The 12,549-nt window shown below is 46.0% G+C and overlaps 1 protein-coding gene across 1 annotated transcript in view; it reads right to left on the minus strand.

Moving 5' to 3' along the window:
• Positions 1-6,414: 6,414 nt before the first annotated feature.
• Positions 6,415-12,549, minus strand: part of P2RY2 (purinergic receptor P2Y2) — a 44,836-nt gene continuing 38,701 nt past the window's right edge. Inside the window, exon 2 of the mRNA XM_081326577.1 lies at positions 6,415-8,927. Within this exon, the coding sequence (XP_081182703.1) occupies positions 7,847-8,923 (1,077 nt within the window). The 5' untranslated portion in view covers positions 8,924-8,927 and the 3' untranslated portion in view covers positions 6,415-7,846. The remainder of the gene's footprint in view (positions 8,928-12,549) is intronic.

Consider the following 12,549-nt stretch of genomic DNA (forward strand, 5'->3'; position numbering starts at 1 on the left):
TCTAAAGGCTCTGAAACTCTGAATTTTATAGCGGATTTATGTCGCAAAAATGCTGGTTGCTTCCTTAATCCTTCCCCTTAACCTCTTTGGTGAGACTGTTATGTGAGGACCCAGCTTCCAGGAGAAGACTCTCATGCTGGAAAAAATGGAAGGAAAGAGAAGGAGAGACACAGCAGCAAGGAATTGGGACTGAGTAACAGTGGTGGTGAGGCAGCTTTGGAAAGACCAAGTTGAGGGCAGAATAACAGAGTTGGGACCTTGGAGGTCTTCTAGTCCAACCCTATACCATCCCAAACAAATGGCTGACCAATCTCTTCTTGAAAACTTCCAGTGTTGGAGCACCTACAACTTCTGGAGGCAAGCTGTTCCGCTGGTTTATTGTTCTCGATGTCAGGAAATTCCTCCTTAATTCTAGATTGCTTCTCTCCTTGATGAGTTTCCATCCGTTGCTTCTTGCCCTGCCTTCTGGTGCTTTGGAGGGTCTTCATGGGGGCTTGAGGGACAAGGTTGGAGACAAACCTTCACGGAGAAAAATCTACCTATGCAATTGCTAAGAGTTGACACCAATTTGATGGCCCCACCATTATATTTTAGATGACTGACAGAGTGCAGATAGAATATAGGGCAGGGGTCTTCAAATTTGGCCCTTTTATGACTTGTGGACTTCAACTCCCAGAATTCCTGGCTGAGGAATTCTGGGAGTTGAAGTCCACAAGTCATAAAAGGGCCAAGCTTGAAGACCCCTGGTGTAGGGTGAAAACAGTAACAACAAACTATTAAAATTGCTCAAACTGGAATAAAAGAATCCCCCAGATCAGTTCCACACCATTTAAACAAAAATCAAATCAGGTCACAATCCTTAAAACGTGAACAATATGATCGTAGAACGAACAGAAGATTAACACGTCTTTTAAGACAAAAGAAGAACAAGTTTCTCTTCCGTCTAAAATCGCAAAATTAAAATGGTCTTGGAGTTCTTGTCCAATCTTGTGTCTTGGTTAGGAACCCAGCACGAGTATAACATTCGTCCTAAAATTCTGTTTAAACTCTTTATTTAAATCTGTCAGTAAATCTGTAAAAACTCCACCAATTTCACCTTTAAAAAAAAACACAAGTACAATCCATCTAATTTGTTCAAAACAGATGAGATTTTAATTTGGGGTTTCTTTTTGCAAAATTGTCAGGTATTTATTCTACAGGGCCATTAATTTAATTTTTCTTTTAACTTCTGTATTATTGTATGTTATTGTTGTTAGCCACCCTGAGTCCTTCGGGAGATAGGGCGGCATATAAATCCCAATAATAATAATAATAATTGCATATTACTAAATGGTTTTGAGGTTTCTTACTCCAGGCTGTCAATGTTGTTACTGGTCAAGCATATTAGAGTCAGTACAGTACATAAAACACATAAAAGTTAGCAAAAACATTCTCCGTGGTTCTGAATTTGTAAACCCACCCCCGAAAAAAATTCTTCTCCCACATACAGATGGATCTCAACTTACAACACTTCATTTAGTAACCGTTCAAAGTAACAGCGGCATTGAAAAAAGTGACTTATGACCATCTGTCACGCTTACAACCTTTGTAGCATCCCCCATGATCAGCTGATCAAAATTCAGATGCTTGGAAATTGACTCCTACTTATGACTGTTGCTGTGTCTCAAGGTCACGTGCTCCCCTTTTGCAAACTTCTGACAAGCAAAGTCAAATGGGGAAAGCCAAATTCACATAACTACCCGGTTACTAACTTATTCATTGCAGTGGTTCACTTCACAACTGTGGCAAGAAAGGTCATAAAACAGGGCAAAACTCACTTGACAAATGCCTCACTTAACAACAGAAATTTTGGGCTCAGTTGTGTGGTCGTAAGTGGGGGACTGTCTGACTTGTTAGTTGAGCTATTCCAACAGGCCAGAGAGGAAAATTAACAGAAATAGATAGTATAAGTCAGGGGTCTTCAAACGTGGCCCTTTTATGACTTGGGGACTTCAACTCCCAGAATTCCTCAGCCAGGCATGCCTGGCTGAGGAATTCTGGGAGTTGGTCCCCAAGTCATAAAAGGGTCACGTTTGAAGACCCCTGGTATAAGTAATCTCTGACTTACGAGCACAACTGGAACCAGAAAGCAGGGTGGTCATTAAGTGAATTGTGCTCGATCTTATGATCTTTTCTGCCATGGTTTTTAAGTGAATCATGGCAGTTGTTAAATGAATCACGCAGCCATTAAGCAAATCTAGCTCCCTCCCCATTAGGTTTGCTTGTCAGAAGGCCGCAAATGGTGATCACATGACCCTGGGACGCTGCAACCATCATAAATATGAGTCAGTTTCCAAGTGCCTGAATTCTGATCATGTGACCATGGGGATGCTGCAACAGTAGTAAGTGCGAGGACCTGTTGTAAATCACTTTTTTCAGTGCTGTTGTAACTTTAAATGGTCAGTAAACGGATGTTTGTATTGAGGACTATCTGAGGCAGGGGTCTTCAAACTTGGCCCTTTTATGACTTGTGGACTTCAACTCCCAGAATTCCTCAGCCAGGCACGCTGACTGAGGAATTCTGGGAGTTGAAGTCCACAAGTCATAAAAGGGCCAAGTTTGAAGACTCCTGATCTGAGGTATAACAAAGTCCTTTCCCAGATTAACAACCAGTTGCCCCAATGGTCAGTTGTCCTTTTAATTGATATAATTCCACTATTTTGCCGCTTGTCTGCAAGGGCCAGTGAAAAGAGACAAGATGGCGGCTGCAACAATTCGATCAAAACCTGAAGTAAAAATTGGATGATGCCATTGCAGCAGCCATCTTGACTCTTTTGACCACTCGGGCCTCTATCCTGTTAAATTTCTTCTGGTTAATCACAGCTTTGTTTAAATGACCAGCAGCCGCTTTTTTTTCCCTCCTTCCCAACAGTACATTTTTAAAAACCAAAGACGCCTTAAAAATAAGACAAAACAACAAACAACGATTAGAGAATCAGTGTTAAAAATCACGAATCCTGGTCAGTGTTTAAGGGTTCACAAGGAACACAGTAGCTCTGTGAACAAGCGACCTTTTCATATCCGGTGAGAAAAGATTTTAGGATTTTAGAACAGGTTAAAAGGAGAAGCGAGTTCAAATTCATCCTCAGCCAAGCAAATTCTTGGAGGTCAGATCAGCCCCTCCAAATCCAGCCTACCTCGCAGGGTGGTTGTTATTGGGGGGGCAGAATCAGATAAATGAGAATCAGGGACGCTCTTGGAGGGAAGAATAGGATATAAAATGGGTGAATAATTAAATGAAAAATAAATATTGCAAAGCAGGGGCACTGTATTCGGTTCCTGATGTTGCAGTCACTGCAATAAGATTCCTTCATGCTGGCTGTGTTCACAACCCAGGTTTAAAATGGTTAAAAACTTAACCAGGTCTCTGAAGCATGTTAACCTCAGATTATGTGCCTCCTATGTCCGAAAATCCAGAGCAGTGCGTGCAAATGACACTAACCCAATGCTGCCTGCATTCACACAACACCTCAAACCCAGGTTAACCAAACAGAATGAATTTCATTCACAGGCTACCTTGTACGAGTCTTATGGGGCAGGCCATTTTTCTTCTGGAAAAAGCCCATCTTCAACTGAACTCGGCTTCACACGCACATGCACGGCTTCAGTTTTTCACCAGGTCTGGTTTTGAAAGCGTTGTGTGAACCCAGCCTGCAAGTTGGGGCAGAAGGTATGGAAACGGCTGCCCTAAGGGGGTCTTTTATGGCTGGGAAAGGATGAAAATGAGAGTTTCCGGCACACCAAAGTTGCCGGAAAGAAAAGAAAAAAAAATCTCCTTGCAGGGTATTTAATAAACTGTTCCTTGGGAAATGGGGTTTTTAATGGCACTTCATTAAGCACTGTGATTTGCAACTTTTCTGCAAGAGTCGGCGCTGTTCAAGGTGAAAAGGAAGAACAGGTGCAAAGGTGAATTACCTGGTTCTACCTGTCCTGCTTATATAAAGCACTTAAATGGCCGGTCTTGGGTGTTTTCACCCGGATTGTAGCTGGCAGTTTGCAAGTGCAGGTGGTCCCTGACTTACGACCACAATAATAATAATAATAATAATAATAATAATAATAATAATAATAATAATAATAATAATAATAATAATAATAATAATAATAAAGTTGGAAGGGACCTTGGAGGTCATCTAGTCCAACCCCCTGCTCAGGCAGGAAACCCTGTACCATTTCAGACAAAGGGCTGACCAGTCTCTTCTTAAAAACTTCTAGTGTTGGAGCACTGAACCGAATGCCTCCTTAAGTAATCGCAGGCAGCTGGTGTTACTCCTTAAGTAATCGCAGGCAGCTGGTGTTACTCCTTAAGTAACACCAGCTGCCTGCGATTAGTGCAGGTTCGCATCCCACCAGGCTCAAGGTTGACTCAGCCTTCCATCCTTCCGAGGTAGGTAAAATGAGGACCCTGATTGTTGGGGGCAATAAGCTGACTTTGTAATAATGCCGCTTGGGGTGTGTGTGAAAGCCCTAATAAGCAGGCATATACATAGAATGAAGGCTACTGCTAAGCTTGTAAGCCGCCCTGAGTCTTTGGAGAAGGGCGGGATATAAATGGAATTAAAATAAATAAAAATAAATAAATCTTTGTTACTAAGCAAGACAGTTGTTAAATGAATTTTGCCCTATTTTAGGACCTTTGTGGCCACAGTCGTTAAGAGAATCTCTGCAGTTGCTCAGTTAGTAACATGGCTGTTAAGTGAATCTGGCTTTTTCCATTGATTTTGCTTCTCAGATGATCACCAAAGGGGATCACGTGACGATCGTAAATACGAGTCGAGCATCTGAATTTTGATCACGTGACCACGGGGATGCTGCAACGGTCGTAAGTGTGGAAAAAAGCCATAAGTCACCTTTTTCAGTGCCATTTTAACTTTGAATGGTCACCAAATGGATGGTTGTAAATCGAGGACTCCCTGTACTGGGCAAACTTTCCTGAATCAAAACTTTCCAGTGAAGTAAAAATTGATGTGAAGGGAGGTTTAGATCTTAAACCTTTAATCAAGGTTTTCTCAAACTTGGTAACATCAGAATAGGTAGACTTTAACTCCCAGAATTCCTTAGCCCACAGGTCGGCAACCTGCGGCTCCGGAGCCGCATGCGGCTCTTTGAGCCGTCTCTTGTGGCTCCCAGCCGCCCGGTGCGCGCGCACCTCTTCCAACGGGCAGTGGTGCGCGCGCACCTCTCCAAATGGAGAGTGGCACCGCCCGTTTGGAGAGGTGCACGCGCACCTCCCCGAATGGGCGGAGGTGCGCGCGCACCTCCCCAAACCTTTGGAGAGGTGCGCGCGTACCTCCGCGCGAATGGGCAGCGGTGCCGCTCTTTCAGGAAGCTGCCGCGGCCCGTCTCTGAAGCTGCCGAAAGCGGCAGCTTAGCAGACGGGCCGCGGCAGCTTCCTCAAAGAGCGGCGCCCCTGCCCATTCCGAGAGGTGCGCGCGCACCTCTCCGAACGACCGGAGTTGCGCGCGCACCTCCCCAAACCTTTGGGGAGTTGCGCGCGCACCTCCCCAAACCTTTGGGGAGGTGCGCGCGTACCTCCGCGCGAAGGGGCAGCGGTGCCGCTCTTTCAGGAAGCTGCCGCGGCCCGTCTCTGAAGCTGCCGAAAGCGGCAGCTTAGCAGACGGGCCGTGGCAGCTTCCTCAAAGAGCGGCACCGCTGCCCATTCGCGCGGAGGTACGCGCGCACCTCCGGTCGTTCGGAGAGGTGCGCGCGCACCTCTCGGAATGGGCAGGGGCGCCGCTCTTTGAGGAAGCTGCCACGGCCCGTCTGCAAAGCTGCCGAAAGCGGCAGCTTTGCAGACCGGCCGTCGCCGTCGGGCAACCGGGAACCGGTTACATCTCATTTTTAAAAAAATGGCAGCCGCGTGCGTCCGCGCATGCGCAAAAAACCTTTTTGCGCATGCGCGTGCATGGACACACACACGCGGCTCCCTCTTTTTTTAATTTGTGATGGAACCGGTTCCCAGTGGCTCTTTTTCTTTTTTAGGTTGCCGACCCCTGCCTTAGCCTGTATCTTGCCTGGGAATTCTGGGAGTTGAAGTCCACACATCTTAAAGTTGCCAAGTTTGAAAAAACTCCTTCTATTTTCCTTTCTACAGCTGCTTGGAAGCTGAAATGTTGCAGCCCATGAAAAAAATAATGCCATTAGTTAAAAATCTTAATTTTATGGACACATCAAGGGGGGGAAAAGTGTGTCTGTTAAAGCCAAATGTCCATTAAATCAGTAGGTAGATAATTAAGTAAATCTTTTCATAATTTGCATAGAGATTTTCTAATTCATATTCAGATTTTATAGAAAACATATGAATGTTGTCCAAGTGGATTTTCTCCTTTGCATTCAAAACCTGCTGCATGAAAGTCCATAAAATTGAGGGTTTAATGAATATCATGTATTATTGGTGCAATGCTTTATCAGTTAGAGTACAATATTAGAAATTCAGGTAACCTGTTAAAATCAAGTTAAGAGAAGTCAGTGACGATGCTCAGATCACATATTACAATGCCACAAATAAATCACATTGCCTGAAATCGACCCCAGAGCTAATTAGAATAATAGAATAGCAGAATTGGAAAGGACCTTAGAGGTCATCTAGTCCAACCCTTGGTTCAGGCAGGAGACCCTGAACCATTTCAGGCAAATGCCTGTCCAATCTCTTCTTGAAAACCTCCAGTGTTGGAGCATTCACCACTTCTGGAGGGAAGCTGTTCCACAGATTAATTGTTCCAACTGTCAGGAAATTTCTCCTTAATTCTAGGTTGCTTCTCTCCTTGATGAGTTTCCATCCGTGGCTTCTTGTCCTGCCTTCTGGTGCTTTGGAGGATAGGTTGACCCCCAACTCTTCTTTGGGGCAGCCCCTCAGATATTGGACGACTGCTATCATGTCACCCCTAGATTAACCTGGTGTAGTAATCTGCTTAGTTTAAGACAACACCTTTGGCTACCGAAAACTCAATCAAGGTTAATGCTAACCAAATTTAGCAAGTTGTATGAAGCTTTCCATTAGGTCTTTTCTTAACCGGGTTAAGCATGTTGTGTAAACTCAGCCCGAATGACTTAGCACGATGGCTTGCTTCACACAACACGTTAACATTGTAGGAGCACAGGCGTGTTTAGTCTATTTTAGCCAAAAATCAGCATCTAGTGGTATTTTTTTTCAGACTAACACATTTTATTTAAGAGGCCTATGCTTCCGTGGTTGAATTGCCACATCACAAACCTCAGAGGGTTACCATTACTGCTATATATTACTGGATTGGTACAACTGTTATTTTTATTCTGTTCCGTTTCTCAGAAGTAAAATCCTTCCAAAGAGTCTCAGAGGCACATTAATATAAGGGAAATTGTCCATAATTGCAAACACAGTGAATATTTACAATATTTAGGAACAAACAAGGGATAAGACCTCGGCGTCAGCTGTTACTGGCCCACCCTGGTCATTTGTCTTGCCAAGCCACATTTTGACCCTGTTTCTGCGTTGTGTGAACCCAGCCAATGTCTGATTTACATTAAAAATTTTTCCAAGAGACAATCTCTTCTAGTTATAGCCACAACTAATCTTCTGTGGTACAAGATACACCTTGGAAATTTAGATAAGTGCTTAAGAGCATTCTGTTCCTGTCTCTCTCTCTCTCTCTCTAAAAAAAAGTTATTTAAATAGTGATTTTTTTCCCCCACACGTTCTGTTGCACCATTTGTACCAACTTTGCTGGGAAACACCTTTGCAGAATTCGAGCAGATCTCTTTCCTCTGTTATCGGCCTCTTCCCATCAGGAAATATTTGCAGGAAATATTTGTCAGACATGAGAACAGGCTACGCTACCGTGTTTTTGGTTTTCATGGCTAAGTTGTTTCTGCCCCGAAAGTGGCAGTGGGGGACGGTGCTCGTCTCTGACTGGGTACCATTTTTCGCCAGGGTCTGAGGGCAAGCAAATTTGACAAACTTTTGCCCGGCCAAAAAGTACAGGATGGGGTCCAGGCAACTGTTGGTGCTGGCCAAAGGGCGGGTGAGCTTGTAGGCCAGGTTGATGGCGTTGAGCGTGGGGCAACTGAGGTCCCAGCTGCGGAAGGAGTAATACAACGTACGGGTGACGTGGAAGGGCAGGAAGCAGATGATGAAGACCACCATGACAATGATGATCATCTTCACCGACTTCTTCTTGGAACTGGACATCCGGCTGATGCCCCGCGTGGGCTGGAGAAGTTTCCGGGCCATCATGCAGTAGCAGATGATGAGAAGGAGAAAAGGGATGCAGAAGAGAAGGACCAGCATGACCGAACTGTAGATGAAGAACTGGTCAAAGAGTTCCTTGGCGGATGTGTCGTGGCAGGTGATGCTGTTGCACCTCTGGCTGGTGGTGACGAAGAAGAGGACCGGAGACTGGCAGGCGATCACCACCAGCCAGACCACGGCGGACACCCAACGGGCGTAGCGGACCTGGCCCCACTCCAAGGACTTCAGAGGGAGGCAGATGCCCATGAAACGGTGGGCGCTGATGCAAAGCAGGAAGAGGATGCTGCAGTAAAGGTTGGTGTAGAAAAGGAAGCGGACAATCTTGCACAAGCCCACGCTGAAGGGCCAGTTGTCCTCCATGGCGTAGTAGTAGACCAGCAAGGGCAAGGAGACCACGTACAGCAAGTCGGACACCGCCAGGTTGAACATGTAGGTGGTGGAGGCGTTCCAGGTCTTGATGCGGAAGAGGAAGATGTAGAGGGCCAGCAGGTTGAGGGTGAGGCCCACCACGAAGACGAGGCTGTAGGACACAGGCAACAGGATGTACTTGAAGTCCTCGTTGAACTTGCACTTGTAGGGGTGTTCCTCCTCGCCGCACTCGCCGTCCGAGGAGTTGGCGCTGGCGTTCATGGAGTACAATAGGGTGACGTTCGCCATCGTCCTTAGAGAGTCCGGAAGAAAAACAGAGGGAGTACAGTTAGCATGGGACAGGGCCAATATAATGCTGCCTCCACACAACAGGCTGCATTCACACAGAATACCTGTCCGGCTTTGGGTGGGCAACGGTCGTACGTACAAGGACCAGTCACAAGTCGCTTTTCCTAGTGCTGTGATAACTTTAGACAGATAGAAAACATATAGGGAGTCCTCAGCTTAAAACTCTTGGTTTAGGGACCACTCCAAGTTAGAACGGTACTAAAAAAAAAGGGACTCATGACCGTTTTTCACACTTACGACCGTGGCGGCTACCCCACGGTCATGGGATCGAAGTTCAGACGCTTGGCAACTGACTCATACTTATGATGGTTGCAGTGTCCTGGCGTCATGTGTGATTTCATTTTATGACCTTCCGACCGGCCAAGTCAATGGAGATGCCAGTCTCACTTAACAACCCTGTTACTTACTTAACAACTGCCACGATCCCCTTAACAACCGTGGCAAGAAAGGTCACGAAACAGGGCAAAACTCAATGCCAGCTGCCACCTTATGCTTGCGGTGCTTCGCTGTTATGGGGTGACTGACTGCCAGGCACTGGTCCTCGTACGTACGACCGTTGCAGCGTCCCCATGGCCACGTGATCAAAATCGGGGTGCTTGGGCCCCAGCATGGGTCCACAAGGGTTGCAGCAACCCGGTGTCCCATAATCCCCCATAGGGGACCTTCCCAGCCGGCTTCCAACAAGCCAAGTCAATATGGGAGGGGAAAGCCAAATTCGTTTAACAACCACGTTACTAACTGAAGAACTGCACTGATTCACGTAACGACGGCGGAAAGAAAGGTCCTGAAATGGGGAAATGGTTAATCCCACAGTCATTAAGTGAGTCCGGATTCCCACTTTGACTTTGCTTGTTGGGACGGTGGCAAATAATGATCACATGACCGGCGGGACGCTGCACTTGTCCTGAATGCCAAGCGCCTGAATTGTGATCACGTGACCAGGGGAACGCTGCAACGGTCCTAAGCACGAGGACCAGTCATTAAGTCACTTTTCCCAGTGCCGTTATCCACTTTATTCAGGCCCAAAGCCAATGGTCGCAAGTCAAGCACTGCCGGTATAAATCTGACAAATAAATAAATGCTGGGAGCTTGCTTAATGCTCTTCCACATTAATTAAGGCAGGGGTCTTCCATCTTGCCCCTTTTATGACTGGTGGACTTCAACTCCCAGAATTCCTCAGCCAGGCACGCGTGCCTGGCTGAGGAATTCTGGGAGTTGAAGTCCACCAGTCATAAAAGGGCCAAGTTGGAAGACCCCTGAATTAAGGTAATCCTCAACCAGTCAAAAATTATGGCGGCGCTGAAAACAGGGGCTTATAACCGTTTTTCACACTTAACGACCGTTGCAGCATCCCCGGGGTCACGTGATCAAAATCCAGCTGGGAACAGACTCATATCTATGATCAAAATTCGGACCCTTGGCCACTGACTCGTTTATACGACGTGGTCGCAGTGTCCCGGGGTCATGTGATCCCCTTTTGCGACCTTCTGACAAGCAAAGACCACGGGGGAAGCCCGATTCATTTAACAACCGTGTGACTGACTTAACAACCGCAGGGATTCCCTTAACAACTGTGCGGGAAGAAAGGTCGCAAAATGGGGCAAAATTCACTTAGCAACTGTCTCATTTAGCCACAGAAATTCTGTGCTCACTTGTCGTAAACGGAGGAGGAAAATTTATTTAAGGGGATACGCTCACTGGAAACATACCTATCGTGACTTTCTGTCCAAATTACTTTTCTCTTCTTTGTTTTGCTTAGAAGGAACTGGGGATCCCGTGGCTGTTGTTCTAAATCAGGATTTTTCAAAGTTGGGCCCTTTAAGACAGGTGGACCTCATCTCCCAGAATTCCCTTTGCTGGCTGGGGAATTCTGGGAGTGGAAGTCCACCTCTATTAAAGTGGCCCACTTGGAAAACCATTGGTGGGAATAAAGGTGCACCTGGTTAATATCTCCAGCTTCTTGGATGTTTCATGAGCAACAAGGAAGTTTGCAGGGAGAGGTCAAAAAAGTCAAGATGGCGGCTGCCACGGTGTGAACAAAGCTCTGTTTTTTGTGTGCATCACATGTAAAAACAGGCCCGGCTCTGATTCTACCAACCAGGGATATTCCCTAACACTTCCCAGTATAGATAAAAATAACGTGAAGGTGGTAGCTTTATTATTTAACCTTCATATTTATCTTTGGATTCATTTCCGTGAGTCAAAAGGCTTGCAAAACTACACAAAACCTATTGGATTACCGTCCCATAGTTGCTTTTGTGATTGTGGTTCTTTTATGTGCGAGGGAGGCCAACTTTACAGGTGGTCCTCGACTTACAAGAGTTCATTTAGTAACCGTTCAAATTTAAAACGGCACTGGGAAAAGGGACCTGTGACCGTTTTTCACACTTACGACCGTTATAGCACCCCCGTGGTCACGTGGTTCAAAATTCAGACGCTTGGGCAATTGACTCGCATTTACGACGGTCGCAGTGTCCCGGGGGTGTGTGTCACGTGATCCCCTTTTGCGACCTTCTGACAAGCAAAGTCAGTGGGGAAGCCAGACCCACTTAAACGACTGTGTGGCTATGTTAACGACTGCAGAGATTCACTTAACAACGGTAGTGAGAAAGGTTGTAGAATGGGGTAAAGTTCGCTTAACGAATGTCTCACTGAACAACGTAAATTTGGGGCTCAGTTATAGTCGTAAATCGAGGACGGCCTGTATTTTGGTAGAGAATTTGGGTTCTCCGGAGCCTTTGCTTTCTGAAATTCGGCAAGATCACAGCAAAACCCAAAATATGTTCAGCTTCTTTTTTGACCGCAGAAACTTCTGGCCTGTGTGTGTGTGTGTGTGTGTGTGTGTGTGTGTGTGTGTGTGTAGACCTCGCTGCCTTTGCACCACACACCAATGGTCACGGCGACAACATGACAAAGTCTCTTGTGCCCTCTAAGCAAGTTGCACAATTCACATTCCTGCAGTGTGTGCCATCCTGCCTTGAAATGCTTCTTTCCGGGTCTTGCGGTTTAATTATTAACTCTCAAAAGATACTTGACAGCTGTTTGCAACCTGTGAGATGATGCTAAAAGCAGAACAAAGGGTGCACGCACCCTCATTCCTGGAAGCAGCAGGCAAGCGGGAAAGGAGAGCAGGAGTAAACTATTTTATTCAATTCAATTCAATTCAATCAGAATAGAGCTGGAAGGGGACCTTGGAGGTCATCTAGTCCAACCCGCGCCCTCAAGCAGGGGACCCTATACCATTTCAGACAAATGGTTGTCCGGTCTCTTCTTAAAAACCTCCAGTGTTGGAGCACCCACAATTTCTGGTGGCAGGCTGTTCCACTGGTTAAATTGTCCTCACTGTTAGGAAGTTTCTCCTTAATTCCAGGTTGCTTCTCTCTTTGTTCAATTTCCATCCGTTGTTTCTTGTCCTTCCCTCTGGTGCTTTGGAGAATAATTTGACCCCCTCTTCTTTGGGGCAGCCCCTCAAATATTGGAATACTGCTACCGTGTCCTTCATTTCTCTAGAGTAGCCATACCCAGTTCTCCGTCTGTTTTAATCTCCAGGCCTTTAATCCTCTTAG

Source organism: Vipera berus, assembly GCF_964194415.1.
Source record: "Vipera berus genome assembly, chromosome: 4".
NCBI classification, from domain to species: domain Eukaryota; kingdom Metazoa; phylum Chordata; class Lepidosauria; order Squamata; family Viperidae; genus Vipera; species Vipera berus.